Here is a 19,708-nt window from a genome sequence, read left to right as displayed (position 1 = left end):
TAGTGAATTTTGTTTTGCAAAAGCAGTTAGGAGACCAAAAGCTTTGTTCATTATTCATTTTGAATAATTATTGAATAATTCATATTTTACTTTCTCTGAAGAACTTGTGGTAACACTTTAGAATACTGTTCCATCATTAATGAATAACAACACAAGAACATGAGTAACACAATATTAGCACTCTAGTAACTACTAGTATCTAACAAGAAACTCAGTTCCACTTTATCTTGTCCCTAATACCTGCACACTTACATAGTAACTAAATGTGTATGTAGTATGTAATCACAGTGTAAGTACACATTGGTACATAGTATCTACAGCTGTAATATTTCTGTAACTACACACATGTAACAACCCTCAGGGTTGTTTGTGTAAGTACTAATGGGTAACAGGACATTGGTAACAACACTTTTTTTCACTTCACTAAGTTCTCGTGTAACAGGAATTATATAACTATTTGTAATAACAATATGTATAAGAGTAATTGGAACCGTTTGATCCAGAGGGTGGAGATGGGTAGGTTTAGGGATATGTAAAGTGGCAGGAGCTGGATCTAGAGTTGGTGCACAACTGTAATACCAGTGTACTTACATGGTAACTCCTCAGTAACTGTCCACTTTATATAAATTGTAACATTCTGGACACCAACCACAATTAATATGTAAAGCCTAACTTACTGACCGCTGCTGTGTAACATCAGAGTAATTACATGATAAATCTAATATAAAGTGTAACACTTTCTTTACCAAAAAGTGCTGTTAGTCCTGTTACACTTTTGTACTTACACATACCATCCCGAGGGTTGTAACATATGTGTAGTTACACAAATATTAGAGCTGTAGATAATGTGTACCAATGTGTACTTACACTGTGGTTATAAACTATGTACACATCTAGTTACTATGTAAGTACACATGTTTTAGGGACACAATATAAATTGGGACCCTGTAAATATCTGAGAAATTTGTCTGTGAGGATGCAAAATCTTGAAAATCTTGTAAATTCCCAGATTAGCATTGTTTATGAGGAAGGGAACAAAAACGTGGTTAGTAGCTACTGGCGATAAAACACTGGACTTTAACAATTACATTCTGAAGTTCAGGACATAATGGGCTGTTGTCAACAAACTGAACGATTTCATGATAAAGTACATTATAAATTGGTCAAATGCAGCGATGGTACAAAATCAATGACAGTCCGTCACAGCTGTCTCACTGCAAGGGTTAAAGATGAAGCTCCACTGTACAATACATAGACAAGTCTAGACAAGAACATCTGCTCAAATCTCTCACCCTGATCGAAGCACAGGTTCTAATGCCAGGTTTGGAACTGGGAGCACTTTTTACTAGTTACTCCTTTCAAAGGTAACATTATTACTTGACATTACTTTCTGGCAACAGTAATTAGTTACTCTACTAGTTACATTACTTTTCCTTCACGCCCCACAGAAGTTGTAATTGTGTATCTCACCCAAAAAATTCTTCTGAAATGTTAACCATGTATTTCTGCCTCATCATTTCTCCAGAATCCACACTGGATCACAGTCAGTTCTAACACTATTTTTCTGCTTTACACAGTAAAAGCGTTGTATTAATTGTCACGTGTAGCTTGAAGCTAACTGTAGCTATAATTTCGCTCTTACCCATACGCGAGTACATTTCATGATGTATTTGATCAAAAGAAGTCACATAAGTTTGTAAGAAAATGCTTTATTGTCTAAAATGATTTTTAATTGTAGTAAAACCATTTCTGTTGGGATCAGAGGGATGTGGGTGGGATGTAATGCCACAGCTTACACTGTTCAGATCAGCTTTTCTCAAAAATCAGTGTAATATTTCCATCCGCTGAATGTAAAGCTTTTCTATATTCCAAGCTTGCCTGCTGCTCTGGTGACTTCATGTGCTCATGAGTCATGACAAACAATTCTGAAAATAAATCTAGGAATTATTAGATTGTTGAACTTCGAATCAATAGGGCTTGAGGCATCAATAGTTACTAAATAACTATCAGTTTTATGGATGGTAACTGTGCAAAACTTGCACATTTGGATTTTTGCAGAATTTAATGAATGAAACATCAATTAGGTGTGACCTGAACTGTGCAGTCTGCATGTTTTGCTTGGTTTGAGTGGGTTGATTTAAGGGTTGTGCTGGAGTAAATCAGTGTCGGGACCATGGCTGTCTGTGACGTACCTCTCTCCCAGGCTCCCCAGCAGGTCCGGTCAGACCCGGCGCTCCCACAGGTCCAGGGGGTCCACGGTCTCCAGGTCCTCCAGCAGCTCCTTGTTTACCAGGCTCACCCTGCGATGGGGATTCATCAGCAGAATGTGAGACACCTGTATTAGCTCTGCACTAGCCTGGATAAAACTCTTTGTCTTTGCTATTTCTTCACTGTAGGTTAAATGCTATCTGAGAAATGATCAATCCTATATTTAACAAGATGCATTTTGATATTTGGTCATGCTGTTGTGATTTTTGGTGACATTGTGAAAACTGCTTGTCTCTGTGGTTAATGGTGCATGAGACAAGCATAGCAGAAATGCCTTGCAACGAAATCTTGCAACGGGGTTTTATATATATATATATATATATATATATATATATATATAATATATATATATATATATATATATATATATATATATAATGCATTAACAGATATGTGTTTCAATGGCAAGGGCAGTTGATCCTCAAACACGGAAAAACATTCTCATGCTTTTATCTAATTGTCACATTCACTGGCAACTGAAAAGATGGCAGAGTAGAACTACATAAAGTTCACCTGAAAGGAAAATCTGATAAAAAGCTTGAAGAACGGTTTCTCTGTCTCCTGTCACTGTCATCATTACTATCCTAAATGTCAGCGTGTTTATCTGGGACTCACAGAGGGTCCAGGCAGGCCGGGGAAACCTCTTTCACCACGCTGTCCTGGAAGTCCAACAATCCCACGCTGACCAGCCAGACCCTGAGGACCTGCAGGGCCATCCGGACCCTGGGACACGAGAGAAGTGAAAGCCACAATGACAACAGAACCTAAAAATGCTTTGAAATATAAGACACATCACAAAATGAGTCCAGACTTTGCATTTAAAATCTCTTAGTAACACTCAGAGTTTGGGCTAAATGATTAATCAAAGTTGAACTGAAATCGCGAAATGGCTTAATGCGATTATTAAATCATAAAGTCTGCAATTTTTAATTAAATGAATATATGCACAGCATCAGTAGTAAATGCGGCTCGATCACTGCCAGTGCTGTGAGTTTTAACATGCATCTGAAAAAGCAACACACGTCAAATAAAATGAGAAGCATTTATTAACCTGTTATATAACATAAGGAAACATTTAATAACATGTTTTTAATCCACAGCATCAGTTGAGTGTTTGAAATAACTTCATTTCCTGATCTGGTGTGGCTTCTTATCACAGAATGAGGTAGAGAATATATTCTATCTATATTGTCATAAAGGCTATGTTGATTAGCACTGGATTATAAATGGTCTTTTTTATTATAAAAATACCAAAGATCAGTTCAAGTGTTTCTGTTTCCTTTTTATTCAATCACAGCAATAGCTGGATGCCTTTGTCCACATCAGGGATTTCCTGGAACGTCATGAGCTCTATTACATCTGTGATGCATATGTGGACTTTTTGTGCGAGGGCGCCCTCTGCAGTATGAATGAAACACACATAACATGTGTTTAGGGCTCAGTAATGCACACTCAGTCCTATTTTGGGCATAAACAGGAAAAATAATACTTCCCTCTAAAAAAATGTTAAATAAACATATGATAATCCATGTTTCTCTCCAGTGTATAGAACTGTATACACCATGTACAGGAGTTGTTTTTGCCCCACTGTGGATGCATAAAAGGCTCATATTTCATGTTAAAGACATGGACTGTTTTTGATTTCTCATACGTCCTGATAAAAATTAAGAAATTACTGTCAAAGGTTTAACATGTTAACAAGTAACCTTGCAGGTGTAAAACAATCATTTTCTGTAAAACAAAACTATTAGTCTTCTTATTCTTATTCTTATTCTTCTTATATATTGTTAATTTGTTTTAAAAATCACATTTTAAATCACAATTTTAACCAGAAAAATCGCAATTACATTTTTGCAGCCTTCCTCAGAGTGTTCCTGTCTTTGCTATGAGTTGAGCTGTAAATGCTGTATGTTCACACTGATGAACGTCGTGCTAAATGAGAGGCAGTAAAACTACATACGTGAGGCCCATCTTCTCCAGGATCTCCCTTCTCTCCAGGAGTCCCAGCCGGCCCACGCAAGCCAGCGTCCCCGGGTCTTCCAGGAGGACCACCGTCACCACGCACGCCCTTAGGACCGTCTTTACCAGGAGGACCAGCAGCACCAGCCGGACCCGGGTTACCCTGAGAATGACGTCAAGCAATGCACATTAGTGGAACGTCTAAAGTGGACTATCAAAATAGAGTGTAACTGAAATACATTGTCTATTTATGCACCTAGAGGCTTCGGCTGGCCATTAGTAATTTCGACTGATGCACACATTGCGTTTATCAAATGTTTTACACTGCATTAATGAGGTACATTGTTGTACTGAGCAGATATTCCTTAAAGGGCTCATGAACTGCCTTTTTTTTTGTACTCTTCTCTGAGATCCCCCCATAATCTATAAGTAATAGGCTATTTTCTATCCTGGGCTATACAGGCAGTGCTGTAGAATCAGTGGACAGGGCTAAACAGGCGCGGTCGGGGGTTATCCGTGCAGGGAATTCATGACCTAATGGTTAGAGAGTCGGACTCGTAATCCAAAGGTTGTGAGTTCGAGTCTCGGGCCGGCAGGGATTGTGTGTGGGGGGGAGTGAATGTACAGCGCTCTCTCCACCTTCAATACCACGACTGAGGTGCCCTTGACCAAGAACCGAACCCCCAACTGCTCCCCGGGAGCCGCAGCATAAATGATACCCACTGCTTCGGGTGTGTGTTCACGGTGTGTGTGTGTGTTCACTGCTGTGTGTGTGTTCACGGTGTGTGTGTGCACTTTGGATGTGTTAAATGCAGAGCACGAATTCTGAGTATGGATCACCATACTTGGCTGTATGTCACGTCACTTTCACTTTCACCACTATTACACCATAGAGTAGAACATTCCACAAGCTGTCGTTTTGACAGACTGGCTTCAATATAAGTGGGTTTTAGACTAAAGACAAAGTTTTGAGTTCTAAACTTACAGGATGTTTTTATAGTACAATGACCTCTTAAATGTCAAAAGATCAAGGGAATTTTGGTTTCTCAGTTCATGAGCCTTTAAGTGAGGTCTTTGTCATAGTGAACAGGTCCGTTGCTTTACTTACATTGGGACCAGGAGGTCCAACTCTACCAGCGGCTCCAGGGAAACCTGTGGCACCCTATAAAATTCATAAAAATAAACAATCAGTTTCATGATCTACATTTACAAAGAATAGTCTCTAGTTAGTACTTACAGGAGGTCCTTGAGCACCGCGAGCCCCTTTTGGTCCAGACACACCAGTTGGTCCCTATAACCAAACCAGGAATACACAATGTGAAGAAATACAGGGCAAATGTTGTCTTGAGACGGGAAAGCAAATTGATTTGGCTGATGTTACCTGAGGACCTGGAGCTCCAGAAGACCCCTGAGGGCCCGGTGCACCAGCATCACCCTTCTGTCCACCTTCACCCTGCTCTCCCTTCAGACCAGGCTGTCCATCTGCACCCTAACATAATCAGATCAATGAACAGTCAGCTCATCAGTCTTACTGCTCCAACACTCACACCTTTCTCATTAATCAAGATGCAAAGGCAGTTCATCTATCCTTAATATCACTCTTCAGATGTTAAATCTATTCATTTCAGGTTTGATGTACAATTCATGACTGTTAGGGTTAACAATCTACGAACTTTAGTTCTTGATTTTTAATTTTAATAAAACTCCTTTCTGCTTCTTCCTCCACTGCATTTCCTTAAATATGTCATAAAATAAGTTCACAGTGATGATTTAAAAACAACTCAATTGGCAACCATTCCCACAGCTCCAGCTCCTGGATCAACTTCACCACTGAAGATAATGAAGACGCTTTAGATCTCTGTCCTGGAGAGTTTAGCTCCAGCTTGCCTCATAACTGCTGCCTGGAAGTTTCCAGTATTCCTAGTGAGACCTTGATTAGCAGCTTCACATGTGTTTGAACAGGGTTTGAGCTGAACTCTGCAGGATCGAGTCTGGTCACCCTCGCTTTAGAGGGACTTTGACTGCACAAAATCTGAGTTGACATTATAAAGCTGTAGTGTGTCTCTGTCAGAGACTTTTTTATTTGTGGGTTTCATTTGTGCACTGCTATAAGTTTAAAAACAGCTATTCCAGTAGTTTGATGGTCAGATTGTGTGAGCGTGGGGTATAAGAGCATCTGAGATTTTACTGTTAGGCAGAAATAAAGAGAGAATGAAGATGAAGTGCAGCTTTTAAGATTGTCATTGCTGTACTTACAGGAGGACCAGCGAAACCAGCAGGACCAGGAGGACCAGTCTCTCCTCTGTCACCCTGTCCAAAACATAACCTCTCAGTTTTATTATATCATACTAGTGCATTTATATACTGTATGTACAACAATGATGCCATGCCTTCAGCTAAAACAGTGTTTAGATCATAGAGGTTGCTCATGTCACACTCTTTTCCTAGAAGTGCGTATGTATAAAGCATATAAAAATATATCAGAGAACTGGTGTGTGAGATATCATGTCTGGTGTTTTAAGTGTAATATAGAATGACAAAACTATATGACAGATAAAACTTCTCCATATATAAATTCAGAGGTCGGTATAAAGTTTGAGCAACAGAAGATTACTGCAAAAATATATTGACTTCAATGTGGAAAGTATAGAAAGTAGATAAATGCCACTACTGTGAACAGAGGAGTATAATTAATGAGAGACTCACAGGAACACCGCGAGTACCAGCAGCTCCAGACGGTCCTGCAGGTCCAGATTCTCCCTGAGGAACACACAGCATACAGATTAATAATAGACATTCAACATTTTAACAAACTGATAACAAACTGATCACTTCAGTACCTTTTCACCGTTGGGTCCCGCAGGACCAGGGGGACCGATCGGACCCGTTAAACCCTGTAAAGACAAAGCAGTTTCCTCAAGCACTCCTGTTCATAAACATCAGTAGTATCTTAAAAAAGGCTCCTATTAACATCCCTACAGAAGAGCAGGTCGACTCTAGACACGACACACACTCACACACACATGAATTCACACACACATTCATCCAGAACTGAACTCATGCTGACATATTCGTGCAGCTTATGTCCTTTGTGTACAGCTTAAACACTTTAACACACACATGCTATTCAGGATTCGTTTGGTTCATGTGTTTAGTTATATCACGTAGACCAGCGGTGTCCAGTGGCTTGAAGACTACACAAGCAATCTGGCTTAGTCATACTTCTCCTTATTGCCATTTGTGAACCAAATCAGATATGTAGCTCAGTTCAGTGATAAACTGAGAAGCAGCTTTGAGAGCAATGCTGCACACACACACACACACACACACACACACACACACACACACACACACACACACACACACACACACACATACATACACACACACACACACACACACACACTTTACACAAACAATAGATGACAACACATTCACTGGAAAGCACCAGCACACCATACATGTAAAAACCAACATAAACAAGTAAATATTGAAATATATTAGAGGAAAAAACAAAGAGTAGCTATAAATAGTGCTGTCAGGTCTTTCTAAAGACACACAGTAAAGAATTAGCACTGAAAAGGCCTGGACAGTTATTTTTGTGCCTGACCTTATTGAATATGCATTTGTAAGATTTTCCCTTTTAGATGCAAAATTTGTAGGAGGAGAGTATTAAAATGATTCACGCAACGAGATTTACTAACGTTTGCGCTCGTTAAATTACCATTATTTAACGCCCAAAAAAGCATGTCTTAAAGTAGGCAGTAATTTGCGCTGCTCTCTGTAGATTGCGCTGGTCATTATGGAAATGATCTGCTGCATCTGTGTTCTTTAATGTGCTTATTGTCAGTAAATGACACACAGAATTTTCCCTCCCATTGGCGCTTTTATGGAATTGCGCTCTAATGCTAATTTGCTAATGCTAATGTTCAGTCTTCTTACTCTTGCGCCGTCCTTCCCAGGAGCTCCTTCAGGTCCTTTATCACCGTTGTCACCCTGTGATACACAAACATTCAGGTCTTATGAATGATATCCATCACAGTACTTGTATCACAAATATTTGCACGCACAGCAGTAATAGTGCTTTACTAGTGCTTTTCTAACATGTTCTATTCTAATATTTTCTAAACAAAGCAGCTGGAGTGTCAAGCAGTAGGTAACGGATCAACAGAGTTTTATAAACGTGAGTTTCTCTTCATTCTCAAAGACACGGGTCTAGTCTCAAAGAGGGAGGAACTGAATAAATCTCACTTACTCGGTCACCCTTTGGTCCAGGAATGCCAGATGTCCCTCTCTCTCCAGGCATCCCCTGCAGTCCCGGAGGCCCCTGAGCACCAGGAGTCCCCGCCGGGCCGACGGCACCCTACAGATGACCAGATCAATACAGGCTTCAGCACATTTAACACAGAGAAGGCTGTGGCATGTGTGCGTGAGTCAGGATTTGAGACCTCCGTATGGTGATCACGGGGATGTCTATCTGTGCTGGACTGATCTGCTCACCTTGTGCCCATCAGTTCCTGGAGTTCCTGGAAGACCTCGAGGCCCCTGGAGGCCCTGGGGCCCCACACCTCCTCTCTCTCCTGGGAAACCCCGCTCACCCTGAGGAGGAAAAACTTTAACACATGAGAATACTGAGCACTTACAAACCGACGAGAGAGCATGCAGCGGAGACTCACGCGTGGTCCGGTGGCCCCTGCGGCCCCAGCTTCTCCTGGAACACCCTGAGGGACAAAGACAGGCGCCAGGTTTTATTACACATCTGTGTGCAGCAGCAGAATGATATGTAAAGCAAGGTTTCCTCTGCTTCTTCAGGAACTCTCACCTGATCACCAGGTTTACCTCCTTCACCAGGGGGGCCAGGGGGTCCGGGCAGACCCTACAAACAACAAACAAACAGTTTGTTCACAACGCTATGAGATGCACACATGGTGTTAAACAACAGTGTTGGTTATTTGATTGATTAAATGAATCTTCAAGTAGCACAACTAGCTGTAGAGTGACAGATCCATTTAAAGGATGTTTTTCTTAACCTCCATTGATTTTAGTATTATTCCAGCATCTGGATGATTCCCTGAAACAAACAGAAGCCTGAGGGATAGCTCCTTTAGCAGTTAATCGTGTCACTCATTCGTTCATTATGTCAGATAACAATATTGTTACAGGTCCCGCATCATAATGTGCAAAGATGTGATCTGAACTAATGCCCTGCTGGGATGGCACTTGTGGTAATTAACAGTAGAATGAAGAAATTCAGTTTGGAATCTATTTCAGCTTAGTGGAAGAAAATAAATCACTGAAATGACCTCATGACCACCTGAGAAATAATGTACATCTGAAAAGGATTGAAGTAAGTACAACTTTATATTCAATATTAATTACATTCCTTTATTTATAATAATTAAACAAAATAAATTAAGCATTAAAACCATTTACCCTCAACAGGAATACACAGCTTGCCATCGACAGTCATCCAGACGGATGGGAATAATTAGCACTGGCTGCAGAATGATTTTTCTAAATACATATCTCTCATCATATTGCTGGAATTGTTAATGTTAACTGTTAAGTAACAAGCTGTGACAGTGAGTTTACGATGACGGTAAGAAGTGCTCGAAACACTCAACAACCTGCAACTGTTAGCTTACAGAGCTGTTCTTACCTGATTTTACCACAGAAATGAGTGATGTTAAACACTCTTGAATAAGATTAACACGGCAACTCACCTGGAAGCCAGAGGGTCCGGGCTGACCCTGCTCTCCTCTCTCTCCTGCAGGACCCTGTCAACATCATCATCATCATCAGACTCTATTCATAAACTCATCGTATGAAGGCATGCATGTGCAGACACACTCACAGCAGGTCCAGGGGGTCCGGCAGCGCCCGTCTCTCCGTCTTTCCCCGGCAGACCCTGCAGAGCACAGACATCGGTCACTCCATCAGTGCAGGAGCTGTGTGATCAGAGCTGAAGCGCAGGTGTGAAAGGTGCTTGTGCGTGTCAGAGAAGAGCTTTAGTGCCACTGCTTGTTGTCTACATACTGTAATGCTGCCCTAATCTGAGCATCAGACAGACCGCAGACCTTCTGGAGAAAGACAGTGAGGTTTGCCTCAGCCTCTCACTGTATGATCAGCCTCTTACCATCGTGGCAGCATTTTCTGCAAAAATAGTGATACAGGTGTGTCCTCATAGCTCTGTTGAGGCTGTGATCACTTAGGATTCCCTGATGTGTATTTGTTTTGTCTTTTTTTTTTTGTCTAGTGTCCAGATCAAAAATGCCAAACAAAGCATAGTCAAATGCTCTATATTTAAAAAAAAAAGTAATAATAATAATAAAAATAAAAACTATGTGTAGAACTATTCTAGCTAACTGGAAGTGTTTCTCTGTTGCTTTGGATGCTCAACTGTCCCATGACTTCATCAGTTGTGGAGCGGTATCTCTATCCATCTGCAGCTGAAGACTCAGAAACAAGTGAAGATGATTTCCACCAAATTCACCCGTCAAACAATTACAGATCGAAGAAAAAAGTTCACTGCTGTATGAATGACAACCAATGAGGGCCTGTCAAAAAGCCCTTTTATAGGAATCTGACCAAAATGTACAACCACATTTTTATTTTATGCAAGTGGGTCAATAAAAGTTTTTTTAAATGAATGCTAGGACAACACCAGACTCGTTCAGGAGCTCGTTCAGTCCTCAAACAAAACTCTTGAAGAGGTTTCAAAGATTTGATGCACTATGACACCGAATATTTGGCACATTAACTAGTTACATCCCTGACGAACTTCCCAAGCAAACAGCTGCTCTGTAGTTATGGAAAGAATCATTCAAGTAAGAATTATAATGTACATGGTCCACTCTGCTCTGTGCACACTGAAATAAAAGCCAATCACTAGTTTTGTAAACAGCATGTTTTCTTTATAATATCTCACTTACTATTTTCCACTTTGTAAATTACCGTTTACCCAAATGTATGTTTAGAAAAATCATAAAGTTGACTCAAATATACAAGATCAAATGACCGGTTTGCTTTAAAACAAGCCACCGTTTTAGCTCTGGAAGAAAGAAACTGCCAAGAAACCCTGCCAAGAGAGCTCGAGACTGCAATCCTGCCCAGAGCTCAGTCGCTCTGAAGATCAGTCGAGCTTCGTTTGCAGTGTAGATGTGTTGAGGATCATGGAGGAACTTACACGCAAACCAGGAGCTCCAGCGAGTCCCTTGTCTCCGGACTTCCCAGCCTCACCCTGCAGCGAGAGAAAGAGGCCTGATATGAACTGCCTTCATCGATGGCTACGTGAAATATTCATTAAGATGCAGAGCAATAACACATGAAAAAGTGTTTAAGAAGAAAAAAGAACAGTGATGTTGACGGTTGCTGTGACACAAACAAACAGACATGTATGGCTTTGGTGTTTATGTTTTATGGCTTACATTGCCACCCTTGGGTCCAGGGAAGCCCATGACTCCCGGCTGACCACGAGCACCCTGAGGGCCCGGGGGTCCTGGCCGACCGTCTTCACCAGCAGCACCCTACACCCACAACAGAGCACTGCAGTCACTTAAACACACGTGTCAGTCTTTAAGAACCCTGAGTCTTTTGTGAGAGATCAAGGAAGTCAAGGACTCTCTATGATATGTGCAGCATATAAGAAGCAGCATGGCCTGAGATTTTAAACAGATTTAGGATGTACACAGTGCATTTCTAACACACAGAGACTCTTCACGACTGTCTGTTGATGAGGAACCAAGAGACTTTATGCTTTTAACAGACGAAGGGCTGGTTCACACAGAACATGTTTTTCCATTTCACTATGCTGCTTTTTCAAGCTGTGAATAAAACAAAGATTACTGGAGTGCACATTTAGAAGAAATGACTAATTCAGTCTTTCTGCTTCAAAGTTTCATGTTTAATTCAAAGTGCCACTTCTTTGTAACTATTTGTAAGATTTACAAGCAATTTCAGATTGAAAACTGCACCAAATTTCTGCACCAATTATGTTTTTCCATGTACATTGAGATGGCTAAGACTGATACGTAAAGAGCAGGCTGGCTGAAATCATAATTAGGAATCATTATTGTAATGTTCAAATTCACTATTAACCATACAGTCAAAATATCTGTGTGAAAATATAAGCATAATAGTGGTGTACAGCAGCGTTTACTCACAGACGGACCAGCTTTGCCCTGTGGACCAGCATCGCCCGGGCGTCCCGTCAGACCCTGCGTAACGGAATAATGACAAGCATGTAAGATCAGCATCAAACCGGTTTACACTGTTTACACTGAAGACAGATGTCCTGATTTACCCGTGCACCAGGCAGACCCGGTTCTCCAGGCCGGCCCGGATCTCCGCCGGCTCCCTTGGGCCCCGACACTCCCGCAGCTCCCCGCTCGCCCGGAGCACCCTGCAGCACAACACCAGAAACTCAGTTCATCAGCATGCCTTTCAATGCCATGTGCTAACTAATAGTTTGGTTTGTAATGTAGTGAAGTGCAGTCGAGACTGAAGGACACGGAGCTACGGATGAAGAACAATATCAGACATGAGGACAAGAGCCACCTTCACACAGTAAATCTGGTTAACTGCTGTAAAATTGTTGTATTGTAACTCTCTGATGTCAAGCACCGGAAATGACCTTCAGACTGCCTTTTCTTCATCTGCACTACGAGAAACATAGCTAAAAAACTTTTATGAGAAACTTTACTTCCTCAGTAAGTTACTGGTACATTGCCAACTACCTGTTCACTCATGATCCCAAAACAGTAAAATGGTTATATTTTCCCTGAAAGACTGTGTGTGTGTTATGTGAGGCGTCTCACCTTTGGACCAGCCAGACCATCTTGTCCAGGAAAACCTCGATTACCAGGAGCTCCCTGCAGAAAACATGTCATCCTTGTTGAAGCTAATTCATAACACGATGCAGTGTAAAGCTTCATCTCATAAAACAACACCAGCCCCATCTAACCGATGGCAGGCCTTCAGAGAGCTGAATAATATTTCCTCATATGGGTCATGTATAGAAGGTACAAAACACTCAAGATAAGCAAACGAAGTTCCCATGCATTGCTAAAGATCAAGAAGAAGCCGTGTCTTACTCTCTCTCCGGGCGGCCCGACGGGTCCAAGAGCACCCGGCTCTCCTCTGGGTCCTCGCTTACCTTCCTCTCCAGCAGGGCCAGGGGCACCTTGAGGCCCAGCGTTGCCCTAAACAAACCATCCTTTATTTAAAACCCTCATTAACTATGACAGCTGTAAGGCAACACATTTAACTCACATAACACACGCTACACACACAGCATTCTCTGACAGATACGCTACACACACAGCACAAAAACACACAGACAGTAGGTTTAAATTACTTTTCACTTGCATCTGTGCAGCTGTAAAATCAATATGTTAGTTACTTTTAAATAAAACAAATAAAAGAATAACATTTCAACATGAACTCAACAAACTCAAAAGTATTATTTTAAAGTCACATAGCTTTATGTTAGAAAACACTCTTTGTTTACAGCGCATTCGCTCCTTTTATTTCAGCTGCAGATTTTGAAGTTTTATTTATGAAGTTACTTGACTATAAACAACTTCTAATGTGAATGTAAGGAACAGAACTTACAATTTCTCCTTTAGGACCAGCTTCACCCTTGAACCCTGCGAGACCCGGATCACCCTAAAGACAAACACACATCAAAGTCTGATGACAAATGAATCAATCTCATCTAATATCAACATTATCAGAACAGACCAGAAGATATTTCTGGTGGGACTGAAGGGTCTATGGTTAGAAGTCGCTTTTTTCACTAAGATTCATAGTTATTTTTTAACATTAAAAAACTGTCATTAACAAAAATAAGGACAAAAAAGTAAATTACAAACAATAAGACAAATAAATTCATTAAAACAAATAAATAAATCAAACTGCATTATAAACCATATGACAAAATCTCTATCAATTAACATCACTATATATAGATATATATATCATATCAGCCCGCCATGGAAAGGTTCAGTGTGTTTAAATAAAACAGATCTGTGAAATATCTAAGTGTGTACAATGGCACAGGGCAAAACATGTGATCAATAATTCATATCTCACTCATCTCTAAGCCGGAGAGTTTAGCTCCAACTACACACTCTAATACACTTATCATAAGAGTCTCTGATGATGCTGACATCAAACACAAACACTCACTCAGTAATGTAAAGTAGTGTAAAGCAGTGTAATGTAGAGTTAACCAGTCATTATTGCTTAATAAACCTGATGTCACGTCTTTCTGGGTTTATTCTGCAGAGGTGAATGGCTGTCTGAAGATTGATCATCTGAAATGAACACAGAAACTCACAGACTGTCCCTTGGGCCCCAGAGGTCCAGTCGCTCCCTGAGGGCCAGGAGGCCCCCGAGGGCCTGGGAAACCAGCAGCACCAGCGATACCAGGAGCACCCTATGAGATTACACAGATGAGCGTGTGAAAACAGGTCCAATCCTCATACTATCTACTGTGCTGCTTCTGGAGAATCGAATTATGGCAAGTGATTCTCATAAATGTTGAAACAGTAACGATGCTCAGATGAAGTATAAAGAACAGCTCATTCACAGTGGATCACAGTTACACTGAGTCTTGTGCTCTTTACATGCAGGTGTACGTACCACTGATCCTTTGGCTCCGGGGAGGCCATCAGTCCCGGGGTTACCCTGCAGATTGAGAGAGAGCACAGTCAGAGAGACTACATCCAGATCCTACAACAGTTTAACCAGCAATATTTTTATGTTTAATGTGCTTCAAGTCTCTCCTCAGCAAAACTCCAGCAGATATGTAGAATTACCAAGTCAAAATAAAGTCTATTAAATTCATCTGTCCACGGGACAAAACCAATGCACTTCAGGAGGAATCCAAACTGACAAACTAATTTTCTCCCATCATCCACTGGGGGTCGCTGTGTCTTGTTGTGTTTGCTTTTCTTCTGAATCTGATTTACTGCTGTTCTTGTCTCCTGCGGATGCCTCTAATAAGTCTTCATGTATTCTCAGGAAGAATGTCCAGTCCAGGTGGGGGTGTATAATACCTGTATCTATCCACATTCACTGCTCAAAACCTTTGAGCCAATTATCTTAGCTGTAAAGGTCATGTGATGAATCTCTCTGGAGTTGTGAGAAAATGACGTCACGAAAACATGGACTGGAGCACACAGTCCCAAACCCTTCACTTCTGTCCATCCTGAGCTGTATTTCTTATTAAAACCATCAGCTGGTGGAAAGGTAGGTGATGTCTACATCCCGGAGGAACTAAAATCCTGCCCACCAAGTCGTTTTCGATTGTATTAATCTTTTTCAGTGGTTACTCACAGGGACTCCAGAAGGTCCTGCAGATCCGGGGACGCCAGACTCTCCGCGGGGTCCTTGTGCTCCCTCGGGTCCTCTGGCTCCGGTAGGTCCTGCTTCACCCTATGAAGAAAAAAAACACATGATACACACTGCTTGGGCACAACTACTTCTTCTCAAGATCAGCAACATTTTCAAATGTCATTTCCAGAGCCTGGGTTGTACATTCATCTGTATCAGTGTGGTCATAAAAAGTGGTCATAAACCCGAGATTATTACTAAATTTACTGTGTGTTTTTTAGCATAAGATAGAGTCTTAACAGCAGAAAAATGAGAATCTGAATGACCTTACAGTCTGATGTGATATTTAATGGTGGATACAACGACTTCTTAAAACATTCATGAGTTGTTATTAATGTTAGCATATAAGTTATTATTATTTGTATATATCTATGACATACATGACATGCACTGATAATAAAGCAGTGTAAACGTCTAATTTGTGACAGAGAAAAGAAGAATTAAGAGACGTCACACCTTAGTACCGGGGGATCCTGGGAAACCGGGAGAGCCAGACGTACCGACTGGACCCTGTTAAGACAAACAGCACGAGTTGTACACAATGCTTCTGTTCCTCGAATAATCCTCAAATAAAATGAGTGTTCATGCAGAGTTACTGCAACAGAAGATGAAGCCTCAAACCTACCGGAGGACCAGCAGCGCCGGGCGAGCCATCATTCCCACGAGCACCCTGATCAAACACAACACCACAGACAGTTCAGATAATCTACATCCTCACAGAGCCATCATATAATTATCATGATCAGAGACGCAGCATATAGATTTGTGACTATGAATAAGAGAGCAAGACATCGAGAGGCTGTCTGTAGCAGACAACAGCAGATCAAACACTAATCTGATCAATTACATACTACTTTATACTGTAAATGCTGTATATTTCAACTCATAATTAACATACACTGCTGTAATGTTGTTGTGTGATGCATGAGGAAAACCAGCAAAACAAGGCAAGGCAAGTTTATAGGTTTAGGAAGCAAAATAATCATAAAAAAATAATCACAACAATAAAACAATGAATTTAAAAACTTTTTAAATAATGTAAAAATTGATTTAAAATTAATTTAAAACAGTTAAAAATAGGAAATGTTTATATATAAAATAAAGTGCAATCAGTTTGGATGTAGCACAGCGCTCAATAAATGCACAGCTAAACAGATGAGTTTTGAGTCTGGATTTAAATGTGACTAATGTTTTAGCACATCTGATCTCTTCTGGAAGCTGATTCCAGCTGCGGGCGGCATAATAACTAAAAGCAGGCTCTCCTTGTTTTGTGTGAACCCTTGGTATTTCTAACTGACTCGATCCTAATGATCTGAGTGCTCTGTTAGGTTTATATTCAGTGAGCATATCTTCAATGTATTTCAGTCCTAGGTCATTGAGTGATTTATAAATGAGTAAAAGTACTTTAAAATCAGTCCTAAATATAACTGGAAGCCAGTGTAAGGGCCTGAGGACTGGTGTGATGTGCTCAGATTTTCTGGTTCTAGTCAGAATCCTGGCAGCAGTGTTCTGGATGAGCTGCAGCTGTCTAATGGTCTTCTTGTGAAGGCCGGTGAGGAGACCATTACAATAGTCCACCCTGCTGGTGATAAAGGCATGAACAAGTGTCTCCAAGTCTTTACTGGAAACAAAACATCTGATTCTTGCAATGTTTTTAGATGATAGTATGCTGATTTAGTTACTGCTTTGACATGACTACTGAAACTAAAGTCTGTCTCCAGAATCACACCAAGATTCCTGACTTGATTTTTAGTTGTCAAGGTATGCATTCACCTTGAAAACTTCATCTTTGTTTCCAAATGCAATGACGTCAGTTTTTTCCTTGTTTAACTGAAGAAAGTTCTGGCACATCCAACTATTAATTTCATCAATGCATTGGCAGAGGGAGTCAATGGTGCTGTAGTCATTTGGAGATAAGGCTGGGTATATCTGTGTATCATCAGCATAGCTGTGATAGGCAATTTGGTTCTTTCTCATTATTTGATTTCGTGGGAGCATATACAGGCTAAACAAGAGCGGTGCAAGAATTGATCCTTGTGGGACTCCGCATGTCATGGATGTTCACTAAAGGCCCCAATATATTTCAAACGAAGTTTGAAAAGGCTGAGCGACGGTATACTGTTTCCGAACTTTCCAACACCCCCGCGCTGCTGCAGGTGGGGTGTAGATTAATGTAAATATGTGTTGCAATGCTCGCGTGTATCCCCTGAACAAAACAACATTAAAATGAAGAAGTGTAGGCAATCTAGGTGTGAGATGACAAAAGAATAATGATTAGCAGCAGTTCAGAGTCAAGTATCATGTTTGCAAAAGAACCATTCCATTTCCATAATCAGTCTTTAAGCGTGAATGGCTCATAGTCTGAAAACTTTAGCATGATGTGGAGTCAGTTTGCTACTTTATTTTATTAGTGTTCATTTATTTTATTAAACTGGATAAATTGTTGCACCTTTTTATAATTTATGTGGCGTCATGATTTCCTTTTAATAAAAACAAAGGTTTATTATTGTATGTTCATTGGCGTTTTATTTATTGTATACCCTTTAAATTTGTTATTGAAAGAACAACAGCAGCAGCAGTATGGTGTAACATTTATTTGAAACACATGTATTTGGCACTTGCTACCTTATATCTTTACTCTTTCCTTTCATTCTTTTCGTGGCTTTGGAAAACTCGTCTCAGATGTTTCTCGTCACTTTTTGCATTAACTCCGGGTTGTCGACACCAAGCTTCATTGCAATTTCTTTCTAAGAATTAAATGCTTTCTCTGAATCTTTAAAGTCTTTCCGTGATCGATCGTACAGGTGTGGATATATTTGTGCCAGCTCAGCTATTCATTTATGCATTTTTAGCAGACGCTTTTATCCAAAGCCTAACCCTAGTTTATTCGAATAAACCTGATTTTACGACACTTCAGTGTAATCAGGAGATGTTCTGTGGTCGAACCAAGAAGCGAATATCATTTATTATCTTAATGAGCGCTGTCTCTGTGCTGTGATGTGGTCGGAAACCAGACTTTATAGACCTTGTTTTTATAGATGCTATAGTGAATTTCAAGTTTAATCTTCCGCCACATCCACTCAGTTTTCTGCATTGTCTTTTCATACGCTGTACTTCTGTTGATTTTCTCCAAGCTGATTTCTGTCTGCCTGTCTTCTTGCTGACTTTCACAGGAGCTATGTCATCAATAACATTCTTAGCTTTTGAGTTAAAGGAATCAAGGAGAAGATGAACAGAGTCTGCAGAAATGCTTGGTGTTAGAGATATAGCCTCCATAAACAGCACACTAGTGTTCTCGTTAATGCATCTCCTTCTGACAGAGACAGATCTAGATTCAGTGGTAGCGGAGATCAATATATCAAAGAAAATACAGAAGTGATCAGATAGTGCTACATCCTTAATAACAATGGATGAAATGTTTAGACCCCTACTGATGATTAAATCTAGAGTGCTGTAAAACCAGTGTGGTAATGCAAAGAAAGTTAGGGGTCAGAAGGGTGTCAAGAGGAAGACGTGATGCAGAAACTAACTTACTAGCTACTGAGACAGATGTAGAAATGAACTGATAAATATAAAATATCTGTCAGTGTGCTACAGAGAAAGAAAGAAGGTTAATGAAGAAGTGAGTGATTCTTACAGCAGCTCCGGATGGTCCAGGACGCCCCCGTTCACCAGGTAAACCACGTGGGCCCTGAAGAAAAATACACACACACACACACACACGCGCGCGCGCACACACACACACACACACACACACACACACACACACACACGCACACAAACAAATAAAATCGAGTCAATTGTGGGATCTAGAGAGCAGATCAGATCAGTTGATGAGTAATGATCAAGTTCATATTGAGATCTGAGCACAGTTTGAGATACTAAAACACTCTCAATTTGATCTCATTACTATCTATGAGAAACAGCTGAGTTGTTAAGAGATCTCGTGTGTTAGCTCTTTCCTGTGAGGGAAATTCGGTTGCAGTATTTGTAATGGTGTATTTATTCACTTTCTTGTCTCATATAAGCTGATGAATGTGAGCCCATGGCAGTTTGTTTAATAGTGTCTGAGAGCTTGAGATGC

General features: G+C 40.6%; 1 protein-coding gene across 3 annotated transcripts in view; it reads right to left on the bottom strand.

Annotated features, from left to right (window-relative positions):
* LOC109112418 (collagen alpha-1(II) chain) overlaps positions 1-19,708 on the bottom strand; it is a 39,791-nt gene that overhangs the window by 7,039 nt on the left and 13,044 nt on the right. For all 3 annotated transcript variants that reach the window (XM_042733546.1, XM_042733548.1, XM_042733549.1), the window contains 29 exons: positions 19,262-19,315; positions 16,250-16,294; positions 16,081-16,134; positions 15,568-15,666; positions 14,872-14,916; positions 14,567-14,665; positions 13,840-13,893; positions 13,320-13,427; positions 13,044-13,097; positions 12,530-12,628; positions 12,390-12,443; positions 11,655-11,753; positions 11,414-11,467; positions 10,082-10,135; positions 9,951-10,004; positions 9,050-9,103; positions 8,904-8,948; positions 8,728-8,826; positions 8,483-8,590; positions 8,170-8,223; positions 7,068-7,121; positions 6,934-6,987; positions 6,484-6,537; positions 5,609-5,716; positions 5,465-5,518; positions 5,336-5,389; positions 4,229-4,390; positions 2,884-2,991; positions 2,193-2,300 (listed from right to left, as the gene is read on the bottom strand). In XM_042733546.1, the coding sequence (XP_042589480.1) occupies positions 2,193-2,300; positions 2,884-2,991; positions 4,229-4,390; positions 5,336-5,389; positions 5,465-5,518; positions 5,609-5,716; positions 6,484-6,537; positions 6,934-6,987; positions 7,068-7,121; positions 8,170-8,223; positions 8,483-8,590; positions 8,728-8,826; positions 8,904-8,948; positions 9,050-9,103; positions 9,951-10,004; positions 10,082-10,135; positions 11,414-11,467; positions 11,655-11,753; positions 12,390-12,443; positions 12,530-12,628; positions 13,044-13,097; positions 13,320-13,427; positions 13,840-13,893; positions 14,567-14,665; positions 14,872-14,916; positions 15,568-15,666; positions 16,081-16,134; positions 16,250-16,294; positions 19,262-19,315 (2,142 nt within the window). The remainder of the gene's footprint in view (positions 1-2,192; positions 2,301-2,883; positions 2,992-4,228; positions 4,391-5,335; positions 5,390-5,464; positions 5,519-5,608; positions 5,717-6,483; positions 6,538-6,933; positions 6,988-7,067; positions 7,122-8,169; positions 8,224-8,482; positions 8,591-8,727; positions 8,827-8,903; positions 8,949-9,049; positions 9,104-9,950; positions 10,005-10,081; positions 10,136-11,413; positions 11,468-11,654; positions 11,754-12,389; positions 12,444-12,529; positions 12,629-13,043; positions 13,098-13,319; positions 13,428-13,839; positions 13,894-14,566; positions 14,666-14,871; positions 14,917-15,567; positions 15,667-16,080; positions 16,135-16,249; positions 16,295-19,261; positions 19,316-19,708) is intronic.

Source organism: Cyprinus carpio, chromosome B11, assembly GCF_018340385.1.
Source record: "Cyprinus carpio isolate SPL01 chromosome B11, ASM1834038v1, whole genome shotgun sequence".
Lineage (NCBI taxonomy): Eukaryota > Metazoa > Chordata > Actinopteri > Cypriniformes > Cyprinidae > Cyprinus > Cyprinus carpio.
This window is presented reverse-complemented; position numbering and strand designations above follow the sequence as displayed.